The 18,789-nt window shown below is 43.3% G+C and overlaps 1 protein-coding gene across 1 annotated transcript in view; it reads left to right on the forward strand.

Annotated features, from left to right (window-relative positions):
• LOC135519014 (beta-galactoside alpha-2,6-sialyltransferase 2-like) overlaps nt 1-18,789 on the forward strand; it is a 79,478-nt gene that overhangs the window by 47,067 nt on the left and 13,622 nt on the right. The window contains 3 exon segments of the mRNA XM_064944048.1: nt 4,363-4,460; nt 5,709-5,810; nt 17,740-17,914. Of these exon segments, the coding sequence (XP_064800120.1) occupies nt 4,363-4,460; nt 5,709-5,810; nt 17,740-17,914 (375 nt within the window).

The raw sequence follows: 18,789 nt of genomic DNA on the forward strand, positions 1-18,789 counted from the left end.
AGTTCATCCAGAGTGATCATGGGCCTCTTGGCTGCATCTCTGATCAGTCTTCTCCTTGTATGAGCTGAAAGTTTAGAGGGACGGCCAGGTCTTGGTAGATTTGCAGTGGTCTGATACTCCTTCCATTTCAATATTATCGCTTGCACAGTGCTCCTTGGGATGTTTAAAGGTTGGGAAATCTTTTTGTATCCATATCCGGCTTTAAACTTCTTCACAACAGTATCTCGGACCTGCCTGGTGTGTTCCTTGTTCTTCATGATGCTCTCTGCGGACCTCTGAGACTATCACAGTGCAGGTGCAGTTATACGGAGACTTGATTACACACAGGTGGATTGTATTTATCATCATTAGTCATTTAGGTCAACATTGGATCATTCAGAGATCCTCACTGAACTTCTGGAGAGAGTTTGCTGCACTGAAAGTAAAGGGGCTGAATAATTTTGCACTCCCAATTTTTCAGGTTTTGATTTGTTAAAAAAGTTTGAAATATCCAATAAATGTCGTTCCACTTCATGATTGTGTCCTACTTGTTGATTCTTCACAAAAAAATACAGTTTTATATCTTTATGTTTGAAGCCTGAAATGTGGCAAAAGGTCGCAAAGTTCAAGGGGGCCGAATACTTTCGCAAGGCACTGTACGTATACATATGAGATGAATAATGTAGGGTATGTAAACATTATATTAGGTAGCATTGTTAGTGGATAGTGATATATTTTACATAATTTCCCATCAATTCCCATTATTAAAGTGGCTGGAGATGAGTCAGTGTGTTGGCAGCAGCCACTCAATGTTAGTGGTGGCTGTTTAACAGTCTGATGGCCTTGAGATAGAAGCTGTTTTTCAGTCTCTCGGTCCCAGCTTTGATGCACCTGTACTGACCTCGCCTTCTGGATGAGAGCGGGGTGAACAGGCAGTGGCTCGGGTGGTTGTTGTCCTTGATGATCTTTATGGCCTTCCTGTGACATCGGGTGGTGTAGGTGTCCTGGAGGGCAGGTAGTTTGCCCCCGGTGATGCGTTGTCCCGACCTCACTACCCTCTGGAGAGCCTTACGGTTGTGGGCGGAGCAGTTGCCGTACCAGGCGGTGATACAGCCCGACAGGATGCTCTCGATTGTGCATCTGTAGAAGTTTGTGAGTGCTTTTGGTGACAAGCCAAATTTCTCCAGCCTTCTGAGGTTGAAGAGGCGCTGCTGCGCCTTCTTCACGATGCTGTCTGTGTGGATGGACCAATTCAGTTTGTCTGTGATGTGTACGCCGAGGAACTTAAAACTTGCTACCCTCTCCACTACTGTTCCATTGATGTGGATAGGGGGGTGTTCCCTCTGCTGTTTCCTGAAGTCCACAATCATCTCCTTAGTTTTGTTGACGTTGAGTGTGAGGTTATTTTCCTGACACCACACTCTGAGGGCCCTCACCTCCTCCCTGTAGGCCGTCTCATCGTTGTTGGTAATCAAGCCTACCACTGTTGTGTCGTCCGCAAACTTGATGATTGAGTTGGAGGCGTGCGTGGCCACGCAGTCGTGGGTGATCAGTGAGTACAGGAGAGGGCTCAGAACGCACCCTTGTGGGGCCCCAGTGTTGAGGATCAGCGGGGTGGAGATGTTGTTGCCTACCCTCACCACCTGGGGGCGGCCCGTCAGGAAGTCCAGTACCCAGTTGCACAGGGCGGAGTCGAGACCCAGGGTCTCGAGTTTGATGACCAACTTGGAGGGCACTATGGTGTTAAATGCCGAGCTGTAGTCGATGAACAGCATTCTCACATAGGTATTCCTCTTGTCCAGATGGGTTAGGGCAGTGTGCAGTGTGGTTGAGATTGCATCGTCTGTGGACCTATTTGGGCGGTAAAGCAAATTGGAGTGGGTCTAGGGTGTCAGGTAGGGTGGAGGTGATATGGTCCTTATCTAGTCTCTCAAAGCACTTCATGATGACGGAAGTGAGTGCTACGGGGCGGTAGTCGTTTAGCTCAGTTACCTTAGCTTTCTTGGGAACAGGAACAATGGTGGCCCTCTTGAAGCATGTGGGAACACAGACTGGGATAGGGATTGATTGAATATGTCCGTAAACACACCAGCCAGCTGGTCTGCGCATGCTCTTAGGGCGCGGCTGGGGATGCCGTCTGGGTCTGCAGCCTTGCGAGGGTTGACACATTTAAATGTTTTCCTCACGTCGGCTGCAGTGAAGGAGAGTCCGCATGTTTTGGTTGCGGGCCGTGTCAGTGGCACTGTATTGTCCTCAAAGCGGGCAAAAAAGTTATTTAGTCTGCCTGGGAGCAAGACATCCTGGTCCGTGAAGGGGCTGGTTTTCTTTTTGTAATCAGTGATTGACTGTAGACCCTGCCACATACCTCTTGTGTCTGAGCCGTTGAATTGAGATTCTACTTTGTCTCTATACTGACGCTTAGCTTGTTTGATTGCCTTGCGGAGGGAATAGCTACACTGTTTGTATTCGGTCATGTTTCGGGTCACCTTGCCCTGATTAAAAGCAGTGGTTTGCACTTTAAGTTTCACGCGAATGCTGCCATCAATCCACGGTTTCTGGTTTGGGAATGTTTTAATCGTTGCTATGGGAACGACATCTTCAACGCACGTTCTAATGAACTTGCTCACCGAATCAGCGTATTCGTCAATGTTGTTGTTTGATGCAATACGAAACATATCCCAGTCCACGTGATGGAAGCAGTCTTGGAGTGTGGAATCAGATTGGTCGGACCAGCGTTGAACAGACCTCAGCGTGGGAGCTTCTTGTTTTAGTTTCTGTTTGTAGGCAGGGATCAACAAAATGGAGTCGTGGTCAGCTTTTCCGAAAGGAGAGCGGGGCAGGGCTTTATATGCGTCGCGGAAGTTAGAATAGCAATGATCCAAGGTTTTTCCAGCCCTGGTTGCGCAATCAATATGCTGATACAATTTAGGGAGTCTTGTTTTCAGATTAGCCTTGTTAAAATCCCCAGCTACAATGAATGCAGCATCAGGATATATGGATTCCAGTTTGCAAAGAGTCAAATAAAGTTCGTTCAGATCCATCGATGTGTCTGCTTGGGGGGGAATATATACGGCTGTGATTATAATCCATGAGAATTCCCTTGGTAGATAATGCGGTCGACATTTGATTGTGAGGAATTCTAAATCAGGTGAACAGGACTTGAGTTCCTGCATGTTGTTGTGACCACACCACGTCTCGTTAACCATGAAGCATACGCCCCCGCCCCTCTTCTTACCAGAAAGATGTTTGTTTCTGTCGGCGCGATGTGTGGAGAAACCAGCTTGCTGCACCGACTCCGATAGCGTCTCTCCAGTGAGCCATGTTTCCGTGAAGCAAAGAACGTTACAGTCTCTGGTGTCCCTCTGGAATGCTACCCTTGCTCGGATTTCATGAACCTTGTTGTCAAAAGACTGGACATTGGCGAGAAGAATGCTAGGGAGTGGTGCACGATGTGCTGCCTCCGGAGTCTGGCCAGAAGACCGCCTCGTTTCCCTCTTTTACGAAGTCATTTTTTTGGGTCACTGGCTGGGATCCATTCCGTTGTCCTGGGTGAAAGGCAGAACACAGGATCCGCTTCGCGAAAGTCATATTCTTGGTTGTACTGATGGTGAGTTGACGCTGCTCTTATATTCAGTAATTCTTCTCGACTGTGTGTGTGTGTGAATCCTGTTTGTTCTAATTCCCCTGAGCCACCACCTTAACCTGCTAAATCATAGTATTTGACAAGAGTAAACCGTCTGGACCAGCTAAATCATAGTATTTGACCAGAGTGAATAGTCTGGACCAGCTAAATCATAGTATTTGACCAGAGTGAACAGTCTGGACCAGCTAAATCATAGTATTTGACCAGAGTGAACAGTCTGGACCAGCTAAATCATAGTATTTGACCAGAGTAAACAGTCTGGACCAGCTAAATCATAGTATTTAACCAGAGTAAACAGAAGACAGACTGTTGTATGCCATCTAGGAGCTGGTCCTTTATGAGCACTTGATTGATTGGCCTTCCATATTTCTCTTTGACTCAGTTTAATGACACTTGATTGTCTAAATTGAATGATGCTTGATTTTCCTAGCTGAGTGGCATTTGATTTTCCTAGCTGAGTGGCATTTGATTTTCCTAGCTGAGTGGCATTTGATTTTCCTAGCTGAGTGGCATTTGATTTTCCTAGCTGAGTGGCATTTGATTTTCCTAGCTGAGTGGCATTTGATTTTCCTAGCTGAGTGGCATTTGATTTTCCTAGCTGAGTGGCATTTGATTTCCTTAGCTGAGAGGCATTTGATTTTCTTAGCTGAGTGGCATTTGATTTTCTTAGCTGAGTGGCATTTGATTTTCTTTGTTCAGTGACATTAAATTGACTTATGTTGTCTTTGCCTAACCCCCAGATTCCCATGATGCAGTTCTGCGGTTCAACACAGCACCTACAGAGGGCTATGAGAGGGACGTGGGGAACAAGACCACCATCCGCATCATTAACTCGCAGGTGTGTGTGTGTGTGTGTCAGTCAGGGATGAAGGAAGGATTTTTCACATGGGGTGCTTATTATAAAATGATTTAAGCCCAATTGAGAATGTTCTAGTTATCATTTCTGACATTTGGTAGGCTATTTGTCAACTCGTCTATAATAAGATACATGAAGCTTCTCTTCGGTCATAACTTCTTGCTCTAGAAGACTAAATAAAGCGCTGCTCACCAGAATGTCAGAAATCGTCCAGTTTTCTCTTTCATTTCTGCTTCTCTCGTGCAACGAGGATGTTTAGGGGCCCGGGAGAAAACATACCATTCTTCCCATTTACAAATGACATCAGTTTGACCGGTTGTAAAGAAATTAAACACTGTGAAAACGATCAAACATATTTCTGATGAGATTTCAGTTCGACTTGGATCCATTTATGTGTTTGAAATACTGTCAGTGTTATGTGATTGAGTTCCTAACCGCACATTCCCATTCTCTCAAGAGATGCTGAAAGAAAGAAATCCAATTTCTTCTCTCCTGTTCCAGAGACAAAATTAACATTTGTTGTAGCTACTATTTTACTACAAGAAATGCATAGTTATGCAGGAATTAATATTATATAACTCTACAGGTTAGAGGTTGTAGACCTACAGTTAATATTATATTACTCTACAGGTTAGAGGTTATAGACCTACAGTTAATATTATATTACTCTACAGGTTAGAGGTTATAGACCTACAGTTAATATTATATTACTCTACAGGTTAGAGGATGTAGACCTACAGTTAATATTATATTACTCTACAGGTTAAAGGTTGTAGACCAACAGTTAATATTATATTACTCTACAGGTTAGAGGTTATAGACCTACAGTTAATATTATATAACTCTAACCTGTAGAGGTTATAGACCTACAGTTAATATTATATTACTCTACAGGTTAGAGGTTATAGACCTACAGTTAATATTATATTACTCTACAGGTTAGAGGTTATAGACCTACAGTTAATATTATATAACTCTAACCTGTAGAGGTTATAGACCTACAGTTAATATTATATTACTCTACAGGTTAGAGGTTATAGACCTACAGTTAATATTATATTACTCTACAGGTTAGAGGTTATAGACCTACAGTTAATATTATATTACTCTACAGGTTAGGGGTTATAGACCTATAGTCAGTTTCCAGATTTCAGTTTCTATTCTATTTGTATGGGCACTGCAATGCTGCATCTAGTTTCCTGTGTCAACTTTGACCCCTCCCCTTAACAGATCCTGGCCAATCCTGATCACCGCTTCAACACCAGCTCCCTGTATAAGAACGTGACTCTGGTGGCCTGGGACCCTGCTCCGTATGCTGTCAACCTACACAAGGTGTGTGTGTCTGTGTGTTTGAAGCAGACACTATTCTCTTTTCTTACCTTGCCCACTCTGTCTGAGATGCCCAGTAATGGCATCTAGCAGGCAATATGTAAAGAACGTCACCCAGGAGAGCCCCAAAGTCCTGTTGAATGGGTGGAGGATGGGCCAAGGTTACGGTCAAATCAAATCAAATGTTATTTGTCACATACACATGGTTAGCAGATGTTAATGCGAGTGTAGCGAAATGCTTGTGCTTATAGATCTGACAATGCAGTAATAACCAATGAATAATCTAACCTAACAATTCCACAACAACTACCTTATACACACAAGAGTAAAAGGATGAAGAATATGTACATAAAAATATATGAATGAGTGATGGTACAGAGCGGCATAGGCAAGATGCAGTAGATGGTATAGAGTACAGTATATACATATGAGATGAGTAATGTAGGGTATGTAAACATTATATTAAGTGCCATTATTTAAAGTGGCTAGCGATACATGTTTACATCAATTTTTGCATGATTAAAGTGGCTGTTTAACAGTCTGATGGCCTTGAGATAGAAGCTGTTTTTCAGTCTCTCGGTCCCCGCTTTGATGCACCTGTACTGACCTCGCCTTCTGGATGGTAGCGGGGTGAACAGTCAGTGGCTCGGGTGGTTGTTGTCCTTGATGATCTTTATGGCCTTCCTGTGACATCGGGTGGTGTAGGTGTCCTGGAGGGCAGGTAGTTTGCCCCCGGTGATGCGTTGTGCAGACCTCACTACCCTCTGGAGAGCCTTACGGTTGTGGACGGAGCAGTTGCCATACCAGGTGGTGATACAGCCCAACAGGATGCTCTCGATTGTGCATCTGTAAAAGTTTGTGAGTGCTTTTGGTGACAAACCAAATTTCTCCAGCCTCCTGAGGTTGAAGAGGCGCTGCTGCGCCTTCTTCACCACGCTGTCTGTGTGGGTGGACCAATTCAGTTTGTCCGTGATGTGTACGCCGAGGAGCTTAAAACTTACTACCCTCTCCACTACTGTCCCGTCGATGTGGATAGGGGGGTGCTCCCTCTGCTGTTTTCTGAAGTCCACAATCATCTCCTTTGTTTTAGTTGAAGTTGAGTGTTAGGTTATTTCCCTAACACCACGCTCCGAGGTCCCTCACCTCCTCCCTGTAGGCCGCGTCGTCGTCGTTGGTAATCAAGCCTACCACTGTAGTGTCGTCTGCAAACTTGATGATTGAGTTGGAGGCGTGCGTGTCCACGCAGTCGTGGGTGAACAGGGAGTACAGGAGAGGGCTCAGAACGCACCCCTGTGGCGCCCCAGTGTTGAGGATCAGCGGGGTGGAGATGTTGTTTCCTACCCTCACCACCTGGCGGCGGCCCGTCAGGAAGTCCAGTCCAGTTGCACAGGGCAGGGTCGAGACCCAGGGTCTCGAGCTTGATGATGAGTTTGGAGGGTACTATGGTGTTGAATGCTGAGTTGTAGGCAATGAACAGCATTCTCACATAGGTATTCCTCTTGTCCAGATGGGTTAGGGCAGAGTGCAGTGTGGTTGCGATTGCGTCTTCTGTGGACCTATTTGGGCGGTAAGCAAATTGGAGTGGGTCTAGTGTGTCAGGTAGGGTAGAGGTGATATTGTCCTTGACTAGTCTCTCAAAGCACTTCATGATGACGGAAGTGAGTGCTACGGGGAGGTAGTCGTTTAGCTCAGTTACCTTAGCTTTCTTGGGAACAGGAACAATGGTGGCCCTCTTGAAGCATGTGGGAACAGCAGACTGGGATAAGGACACACCAGCCAGCTCTGTGGACGCGGTCGGGGATGCCGTCGGGGCCTGCAGCCTTGCGAGGGCTAACACGTTTAAATGTTTTACTCACGTCGGCTGCAGTGAAGGAGTGTCCACAGGTTTTGGTAGCGGGCCGTGTCAGTGGCACTGTATTGTCCTCAAAGCGAGCAAAGAAGTTGTTTCGTCTGTCTGGGAGCAAGACATCCTGGTCCGCGAAGGGGCTGGTTTTCTTTTTGTAATCCATATTTGACTGTAGGCCCTGCCACATACCTCTTGTGTCTGAGCCGTTGAATTGCGACTCTACTTTGTCTCTATACTGACACTTAGCTTGTTTGATTGCCTTGCGGAGGGAATAGCTACACTGTTTGTATTCGGTTATGTTTCCGGTCACCTTGCCCTGGTTAAAAGCAGTGGTTCGCGCATTCAGTTTCGCGCGAATGCTGCCATCAATCCAGGGTTTCTGGTTTGGGAATGTTTTAATAGTTGCTGTGGGTACGACATCGCTGATGCACTTGCTAATAAACTTGCTCACCGAATCAGCGTATTCGTCAATATTGTTGTTTGTCGCAGTGCGGAACATATCCTAATCCACGTGATCGAAGCAATCTTGAAGCGTGGAATCATATTGTTCGGACCAGCGTTGAACAGACCTGTGCGGGAGCTTCCTGCTTTAGTCTCTGTCTGTAGGCTGGGAGCAACAAAATAGAGGCGTGGTCAGCTTTTCCAAAAGGAGGGTGGGGGAGGGCCTTATATGCGTCACGGAAGTTAGAATAACAATGATCCAGGGTTTTACCAGCCCTGGTAGCACAATCAATATGCTGATAGAATTTATGGAGTCTTGTTTTCAGATTAGCCTTGTTAAAATCCCCAGCTACAATGAATGCAGCCTCAGAATATGTGGTTTCCAGTTCACATAGAGTCAAATGAAGTTCGTTCAGGGCCGTCGATGTGTCTGCTGACCAGAAGACCGCTTCGTCTGCCCCTTTTACGGCGACATTGTTTTGGTTCGCCGGCTGGGATATGATCCATTGTCCTGGGTGGTAAAACACAGGATCAGCGTTGGGAAAGTCGTATTCCTGGTCGTAATGATGGTGAGTTGACGGTCCTCTTATATTCAGTAGTTCCTCCCGACTGTATGTAATGAAACCTAAGACTACCTGAGGTACCAAAGTAAGAAATAACACGTAAAAAAACTAGGAACGAGAAGCGAGGCGGCCATCTCTGTCGGCGCCGGATAGTAATGTTAATGAGGACATGTAGTTGTGAAAGACCACGCGTGGACAGGTTAGCCTCATTGGTCTCTCTAACCCACGGCCTGAAGTGACAGACTGCTACATCATACACCCACACACTGTCTAATTATTACATGTCAACTTTCTATAACCCACACTCCTCCTCCTTTCTCCTCTCTCCAATCCCCTCATTCTTCTCCTCTTTTTCTGTTCTTCTTTTCCTCTGACATTGCTTCCCTATTTCCCTTCTCTGCCACCTCTTCTTCTTCTCTTTTATATATTTTACGGTTTCTTCTTTATCGCCACCTACATGTATGTTGACAGTCATACGGCTGCTAGTTTTAGGTTTCCCCCTTCTCTCTCTCTCCCCTCCTTCACCCTCCCCTCCCTTTCTCTACCCTCCTTCTCTCTCCCCTCCTTCTTCTCTCTCCTCCTTCTCTTTCTCTCTCCCTACCTTCTCTTTCTCTCTCCCTACCTTCTCTTTCTCTCTCCCCTCCTTCTCTTTCTCTCTCCCTACCTTCTCTTTCTCTCTCCCCTCCTTCTCTTTCCCTCTCCCCTCTTTTTCTCTCTCCCCTCCTTTTCTCTCTCCCCTCCTTCTCTGTCTCCCTTTCCTCATTTCCCCCTCCTCCTGTCACCTCCTCTCTTTATTCCATGATTATTATGCCTCAGGATCAATCAGCCTCTCTCTCTCTGATCCTCCTCTTTCTTCATGTACCCCCCTCACTTTATCCCTACCTCTCTCTGAGCTGAGGTGCATGCTCAGTAATAAGTCCTGGGGTAAAGGACAAGGCTATGATGATCATCGTGAATCACTGATTAATAGACTTCATTAATCACCCCCCCCCCCACCATTTCTCCCCTCTCCCCCCTTAGAATTATTTAGTCCTTAGCTCTTGTTTGTTATGTCATCACTTCAGGAGACATGCTTCTCTCTCTCTCTCTCTCTCTCTCTCTCTCTCTCTCTCTCTCTCTCTCTCTCTCTCTCTCGAATACATTTTTACAATGGCCGTTAGCCTAATACGCTGTTTAACTAAACAGGTGGTAACATAAGTGGAGACGGTTAGCAGGTGTTGCCTGAAATGTTGCAAAACAAACACACAGATCTACACACACTACCTTCAAGGCAGTGTGGTACTATTTAATGAAGCTGCCATTAAGCACAGGAGTGATGGTTGCTGATAATGGGCCTCTGTACGCCTATGTCGATATTCCATTAAAAATCAGCCTAATAGAAAACCCTTTTGCAATTATGTTAGCACAGCTGAAAACTGTTGTTTTGATTAAAGAAGCAATAAAGCTGTTGAGTATCTGGAGCATCAGCATTTGTGGGTATGATGACAGGCTCAAAATGGCCAGAAATAAAGAACTTTCTTCTGAAAATCGTCAGTCTATACTTGTTCTGAGAAATTAAGGCTATTCCATGCGAGAAATTGCCAAGAAACTGAAGCTCTCATACAACGCTGTGTACTACTCCCTTCACTGGCTCTAATCAGAATAGAAAGAGGAGTGGGAGGCCCCGGTGCACAACTGAGCAAGAGGACAATTACAATTAGACTGTCTAGTTTGAGAAACTGATGCCTCACAAGTCCTCAACTGGCAGCTTCATTAAATAGTACCCGCAAACACGTTTCAACTTCAACAGCGAAGAGGCGACTCCGGGATGCTCAGAGATCCTCTGTCCAGTGTCTGTGTTCTTTTGCCCATCTTAATCTTTAATTTTTATTGGCTAGTCTGAGATATGGCTTTTTCTTTGCAACTCTGCCAAGAAGGCCAGCATCCCGGAGTCACCTCTTCAATGTTGACGTTGAGGACACGTTTAAATGTCTTATTCACGTCGGCCATGTCTAACTCACGTAGTCCTTGTTAGCAGGCCGTGTCGGTGGCACTGTGCTATCCTCAAAGCGGGCAACTTTCTTTTGGCTGGTTTTCTTTTTGTAGTCCCTGATTGTCTGTAGACCCTGCCACATACGTCTCGTATCTGAGCCGTTGAATTGCGACTCCACTTTGTCTTTTGTTTGATTGCCTTGCGGAGGGAATAACTACACTGTTATATTTGGATGTGGCAATCCCAGATGTCTCTCTGGAAAGCAACCCTTGCTCTAATTTCATCTACCTTGTTATCTAGAGACTGGGCGTTAGCAAATAATATACTCGGAAGCGGTGGGTGATGTGCGCGCCTCCGAAGTCTGACCAGAGGGCCACTCCGTCTACCTCTTCTGTGGTGACGTTGTTTTGGGTCAGACCCTGAAATCAGTTCAAATTCCTTGGATCGTTTGAACAACGGATCTGCCTTGGGAAGGTCATATTCTTGGTCGTAGTGCTGGTAAGTTGACGTCGCTCTGATATCCAATACTCCATCACTCTCCTTCTTGGTCAAATATCCCTTACACAGCCTGGAGGTGTGTTTTGGATCATTGTCCTGTTGAAAAACAAATTATAGTCCCACTAAGCACAAACCAAAAGGGACGGCGTATCGCTGCCGAATGCTGTGGTAGCCATGCTGGTTAAGTGCGCCTTGAATTCTAAAATAAATCACTGACAGTGTTCCTAGCAAAGCACACCCAAACCTTAACTCCTCCTCCTTCATGCTTCACGGTGGGAACCACACATGCAGAGATCATCCATTCATCTACTCTGCGTCTCACAAAGACACAGAGGTTGGAACCAAACATCTCAAATTTAGACTCATCAGACCAAAGGACAGATTTCCAGCAGACTAATGTCCATTGCTCGTGTTTCTTGCCCCAAGCACATCTCTTCTTATTATTGGTGTCCTTTAGTAGTTTTTTTTTGCAGCAATTCACGTAGTGTCCTATGAACAGTTGATGTTGAAATGTGTCTGTTACTTGAACTCTGAAGTATTTATTTGGGCTGCAATTTCTGAGGCTGGTAACTCTAATGAATTTATCCTCTGCAGCAGAGGTTACTCTGGGTCTTCCTTTCCTGTGTTGGTCCTCATGAGAGCCAGTTTCATCATAGCGCTTGATGGTTTTGTGACTGCATTTGAAGAAACTTTCACAGTTCTTGAAAAGTTCCAGATTGACTGACCTTCATGTCTTAAAGTAATGATGGACTGTCGTTTCTCTTTGCTTATTTTAGCTGTTCTTGCCATAAATACTTGGTATTTTACCAAATAGGGCTGTCTTCTGTATACCACCCCTACCTTGTCACAACACAACTGATTGGCTCAAATGCATTAAGAATTAAAGAAATTCCACAAATTAACTTTTAACACGGCACACCTGATAATTGAAATGGATTCCAGGTGTCTACCTCGTGAAGCTGGTTGAGAGAATGCCAAGAGTGTGCAAAGCTGTCATCAAGGCAAAGAGTGGCTACTTTGAAGAATCTCAAATACATTTGGATTTGTTTCACACTTTTTTGTTTACTACATGATTCCATGTGTGTTATTTCATAGTTTTGATGTCTTCACAATTATTCTACTATGTAGAAGATACAAAAAATAAAGAATACCCCTTGAATGAGTAGGTGTGTCCAAACTTGTTGACTGGTCCTATATATATATATATATATGTATATGTGTATATATGTATATGTATATATATGTATATGTATATGTATATATATGTATATATATATATATGTATATATATGTATATATATGTATATATATGTATATGTATATGTGTATATGTATATATATGTATATGTGTATATGTATATATATGTATATGTATATATATGTATATGTATATATATGTATATATGTATGTATATATATGTATATGTATGTATATATATGTATATGTATGTATATATATATTTATATATATATATGTGTGTGTGTGTGTGTGTGTGTGTGTGTGTGTGTGTGTGTGTGTGTGTGTGTGTGTGTGTGTGTGTGTGTGTGTGTGTGTGTGTGTGTGTGTGTGTGTGTGTGTGTGTGTGTATATGTATGTATGTATGTATGTATATGTGTGTGTGTGTGTGTAGTTGAAGTCGGTAGTGTACATACGCCTTAGCCAAATACATTTAAACTCAGTTTTTCACAATTCCTGACATTTAATCCGACTAAAAAGTCCCTGTCTTAGATCAGTTAGGATCACCACTTTATTCACTTTAATGTGAAATGTCAGAATAATAGTAGAGATAATTATTTATTTCAGCTTTTATTTCTTTCATTACATTCCCAGTGGGTCAGAAGTTTACATACACTCAATTAGTATTGGGTAGCATTGCCTTTAAATTGTTTCACTTGGGTCAAATGTTTCGTGTAGCATTCCACAAGCTTCCCACAATAAGTTGGATGACTTTTGGCCCATTCCTCCTGACAGAGCTGGTGTAACTGAGTCAGGATTGTAGGCCTCCTTGCTCGCACACCCTTTTCAGTTCTGACCACATATTTTCTACAGCATTGAGGTCAGGGCTTTGTGATGGCCACTCCAATACCTTGACTTTGTTATCCATAAGCTATTTTGCCACAACATTAGGAAGTATGTTTGGGGTCATTGTCCATTTGGAAGAGCCATATTACCACAACTTTGGAAGTATGCTTGGGGTCATTGTCCATTTGGAAAAGCCACCTGCGACCAAGCTTTACCTGCCTGACTGATGTCTTGAGATGTTGCTTTAATATGTCCACATAATTTTCCTGCCTCATGATGCCTTCTGTTTTGTGAAGTGCACCAGTCCCTACTGTAGCAAAGCACCCCCACAACATGATGCTGCCACCCCCGTGCTTCACGGTTGGGATGGTGTTCTTCGGCTTGCAAGCCTCCTGCTTTTTCCTCCAAACATAACGATGGTCATTATGGCCAAACAGTTCTATTTTTGTTTCATCAGAGCAGGGGACATTTCTCCAAAAAGTAAGATGTTTGTCCCAATGTGCAGTTGCAAACTGTAGTCTGGCTTTTATATGGCGGTTTTGGAGCAGTGGCTTCTTCCTTGCTGAGCGGCCTTTCAGGTTATGTCGATATAGGACTCGTTTTACTGTAGATATAGATACCTTTGTACTTCTTTCCTCCAGCATCTTCACAAGGTCCTTTGCTGATGTTCTGGGATTGATTTGCACTTTTCGCACCAAAGTACGTTCATCTCTAGGAGAGAGAACACGTCTCCTTCCTGAGCGGTATGACGGCTGCGTGGTCCCATGGTGTTTATACTTGCATACAATTGTTTGTACAGATGAATGCAGTACCTTCAGGCATTTTGAAACTGCTCCCAAGGATGAACCAGACTTGTGGATGTCTCCAATTTTTCTGAGGTCTTGGCTGATTTCTTTTGATTTTCCCATGATGTCTAGCAAAGAGGCACTGAGTTTGAAGGTAGGCCTTGACATACATCCACAGGTACACCCCCAATTGACTCAAATGCTGTCAATTAGCCTATCAGAAGTAGAGGTCGACCGATTATGATTTTTCAACTCCGATACCGATTATTGGAGGACCAAAAAAGCCGATACCGATTAATCGGCCGATTTAAAAAAATAATAATAATAATTGTATTTGTAATAATGCCAATTACAACAATACTGAATGAACACTTGTATTAACTTAATATAATACACCAATTAAAATCTATTTAGCCTCAAATAAATAATGAAACATGTTCAATTTGGTTTAAATAATGCAAAAACAAAGTGTTGGAGTAAAAGTGCAATATGTGCCATGTAAAAAAAGCTAACGTTTGAGTTCCTTGCTCAGAACATGAGAACATATGAAAGTTGGTGGTTCCTTTTAACATGAGACTTCAATATTCCAAGGTAAGAGGTTTTAGGTTGTAGTTAAATATAGTATTTATAGGACTATTTCTCTCTATACCATTCTTATATTCCATATAACTTTGACTATTGGATGTTCTTATAGGCACTTTCGTATTGCCAGTGTAACAGTGTAGCTTTCGTCCCTCTCCTCGCCCCTACCTGGGCTCGAACCAGGAACACATCGACAACAGCCACTCTCAAAGCAGCGTTACCCATCGCTCCACAAAAGCCGCGGCCCTTGCAGAGCAAGGGGAATAACTACTCCAAGTCTCAGAGCGAGTGACATTTGAAACGCTATTAGTGCACACCCAGCTAACTAGCTAGCCATTTCACATCGGTTACACCAGCCATTAGGCTGAAGTCAAAACAGTGCTGTGCTTGCGAAGAGCTGCTGGCAAAACGCACAAAAGTGCTGTTTGAATGAATGCTTACGAGCCTGCTGCTGCCTACCATCGCTCAGTCAGACTGCTCTATCAAATCATAGATGTAATTATAACATAATAACACACAGAAATACGAGCCTTTGGTCATTAATATGGTCAAATCCGGAAACTATAATTTCTAAAACAAAACGTTTATTATTTCAGTGAAATAAGGACCCGTTCTGTATTTTATCTAATGGGTGACATCGCTAAGTCTAAATATTCTTGTTACATTGTACAACCTTCAATGTTATGTCATAATTATGTAAAATTCTGGCAAATTAGTTCGCAATGAGCCAGGCTGCCCAAACTGTTGCATATACCCTGACTCTGCGTGCAATGAACGCAAGAGAAGTGACACAATTTCCCCTGTTTAATATTGGCATTTAATTTTAGGCATTGGTGTTTATGGTTAGGTACAGTCGTCCAACGATTGTGCATTTTTCGCAAATGTGCTTTTGTTAAATCATCCACCAGCGTTGCATCGATTATATGCAACGCAAGACACGCTAGATAAACTAGTATTATCATCAACCATGTGTAGCTATAACTAGTGATTATGATTGATTGTTTTTCATAATATAACTTTAATGCTAGCTAGCAACTTACCTTGGCTTCTACTGCATTCGCGTAATAGGCAGGCTCCTCGTGGAGTGCAATGAGAGGCAGGTGGTTAGAGCATTGGACTATTTAACTGTACGGTTGCAAGATTGGATCCCCCGAGCTGACAAGGTGAAAATCTGTCGTTCCGCCCCTGAACGAGGCAGGTAACCTGTTATGGCTGCAATCCCAATATCGGGATCGATATGACAACTACCAGTGAAAATAGAGGGCGCCAAATTCAAACCACAGAATTCTCATAATTACAATTCCTAAAACATACATGTGTCTTATATCATTTTAAAGCTATTCTCGTTGTTAATCCCACCAAAGTGTCCGATTTCAGGCTTTTCAGCGAAAGCACTACAAACAATTATGTTAGGTTTCCACCAAACCACAATAAGCACAGCCATTTTCCAGCAAAATATAGCATTCACAAAAAACAGAAATAAAGATAATTCAAGGATGTTACACAATACATGCATGTTTTGTTTGCTAAAGTTCATATTTATATAAAAAAAAATCTGAGTTTACATTGGTGCGTTAGATTCACTAGTTCCAAAAACATCAAGTGATTTTGCATAGCCATATCGTTTCAACAGAAATACTCATCATAAATGTAGATGATAACACAAGTTATAAACATGGAATTATAGATATACCTCTCCTTAATGCAGATTTCAAAAAAGTATTACGGAAAAAGCAACCCATGCAATAATCTGAGACGGAGCTCAGAACAGTAGCCAAATTAGCCGCCGTGGAGTCAACAGAAACCAGAAAATACATGATAAATATTTCCTTACCTTTGATGAACTTCATCAGAATGCAGTCCTAGAAATCCAGGTATGTCAAACGATGTACTGAATCAATCTTGATTCTACTGACTGTTACAATCTTGTAACAGTCAGTAGAAACATGTCAAACGATGTATTGAATCAATCTTGATTCAGTACATTGTTTGACATGTTTCTACTGACTGTTACAGGACCTTTGGACATTTTGTCACGTTATAGTGGACGCGCTTTGTGACTTTAGAATGTTGTTTACATATATCTTGAATAACGTTCCAACCGGAGAATTAGAATGACTTCAGATGAGCGATGGAATGCAGGTCCTTCATCTGTGAACGCGCCTGGTGAAAGCATGGTCCACTCATGGCTGTGGTGACTATTTCCTGTGTCAATCGACCCCCCTTCACATTAGAGTCATCAGACAAAGTTCTATTGACATCTAATGGAAGGCGCAGGAAGTGAAAACTCATCCATATCTTGCTGTAATTTCAATGAGACCTTGGTTGAAAATCTGCCACCTCCAGAAAAAAACAGGAAGTGGAATTTCTCAGGTTTTTGCCTGCTATATGAGTCCTGTTATACTCACATACGTAATTCAAACAGTTTTATAAACTTCAGAGTGTTTTCTATCCAATACTACTAATAATATGCAAATATTAGCAGCTATGACTGAGGAGCAGGCCGTTTGATATGGGCACCTTTCATCCAAGCTACTCAATACTGCCCCTGCAGGCATAAAAAGTTAACCCACCATTCCTAGGCCATCATTGGAAATAAGAATGTGTTCTTAACTGACTTGCCTAGTTAAATAAAGGTTTTTAAAAATGTTTTTTTTATTTTTTTATAAATAAATCGACGAAATCGGTGCCCATAAATACCGATTTTCCGACTGTTATGAAAACTTGAAATCGGCCCTAATTAATCGGCCATTCCGATTAATCGGTCGACCTCTAATCAGAAGCTTCTAAAGCCATGACATCCTTTTCTGTAATTTTCCAATCTGTTTTTAAAGGCACAGTCAACTTAGTGTATTTAAACTTCTGTCTGTCTGTCTGTCTGTCTGTCTGTCTGTCTGTCTGTGCCTCTCTCACTGTCTGTCTGTCTGTCTGTCTGTCTACCTCTCTCACTGTCTGTCTGGCTGTCTGTGCCTCTCTCGCTGTCTGTCTGTCTGTGCCTCTCTCACTGTCTGTCTTTCTGTCTGGCTGTCTCGATGTCTCTCTTTTTTTCTTAGGTATGTCAGTCTAGAGTAGACTATAACTATTACCCTCTCTCTCTCTCCCTCCCTCTCTTTCTCTTCCCCCCCTTTCAAACCTCTTTCTCCCTCTCTTTCTCCCCCCCCCTTTCAAACCTCTTTCTCCCTCCCTCCCTCTTTCCCCTCTCTCTCTCGTGCTGTCAAACAGTGGTATGCCAGTCCAGACTATAACCTGTTCAGTCCGTACGTGGAGCACCGGAGGCTCCACCCCACCCAGCCCTTCTACATCCTACACCCGAAATATGTGTGGCATCTCTGGGACGTGATCCAGGGCAACACCCAGGAGACCATCCAGCCCAACCCACCCTCCTCTGGGTTTATAGGTGAGACTATTGCATACACGCACATACACACGTACAAGTGCACGTGCATACACACATTACGCTCACACACAAAATCACACACTTACACAAGGGTTCTATAAAGCCGCCTCTGTGGTTCTAATGTTAACGTTAGAGAGTGTGAGATGCGGCCAGTCGACCTCTCTATGTTGTGTAATAGAGTGCTTGGAGTCATGTTATTATTATAAAACAGCCATACAGGACCCGTCCTATAGCACCACTCATTGGGCTATTAAAATCTAGCGAATGTCATCATCAGAACAATGTAATTATTATTATATATTACAGTCCTCCTGTCACCTCGGGGTCCAGTCGCCATGCCAACGACATAAGTGTGTGTGTGTGTGTGTGTGTGTGTGTGTGTGTGTGTGTGTGTGTGTGTGTGGGGGGGGGAGTTGGCATTATGTGCAATTTTCTATGCCCTAGATACAGCAATTATGACAATAGGGTGTGTGTGTGTGTGTGTGTGTGAATCCTGTTTGTTCTAATTCCCCTGAGCCACCACCTTAACCTGCTAAATCATAGTATTTGACCAGAGTAAACAGTCTGGACCAGCTAAATCATAGTATTTGACCAGAGTAAACAGTCTGGACCAGCTAAATCATAGTATTTGACCAGAGTAAACAGTCTGGACCAGCTAAATCATAGTATTTGACCAGAGTAAACCGTCTGGACCAGCTAAATCATAGTATTTGACCAGAGTAAACAGTCTGGACCAGCTAAATCATAGTATTTGACCAGAGTAAACAGTCTGGACCAGCTAAATCATAGTATTTGACCAGAGTAAACAGTGTGGACCAGCTAAATCATAGTATTTGACCAGAGTAAACAGTGTGGACCAGCTAAATCATAGTATT

The sequence above is a fragment of the Oncorhynchus masou genome, chromosome 29, assembly GCF_036934945.1.
Source record: "Oncorhynchus masou masou isolate Uvic2021 chromosome 29, UVic_Omas_1.1, whole genome shotgun sequence".
Taxonomy (NCBI): Eukaryota; Metazoa; Chordata; class Actinopteri; order Salmoniformes; family Salmonidae; genus Oncorhynchus; species Oncorhynchus masou.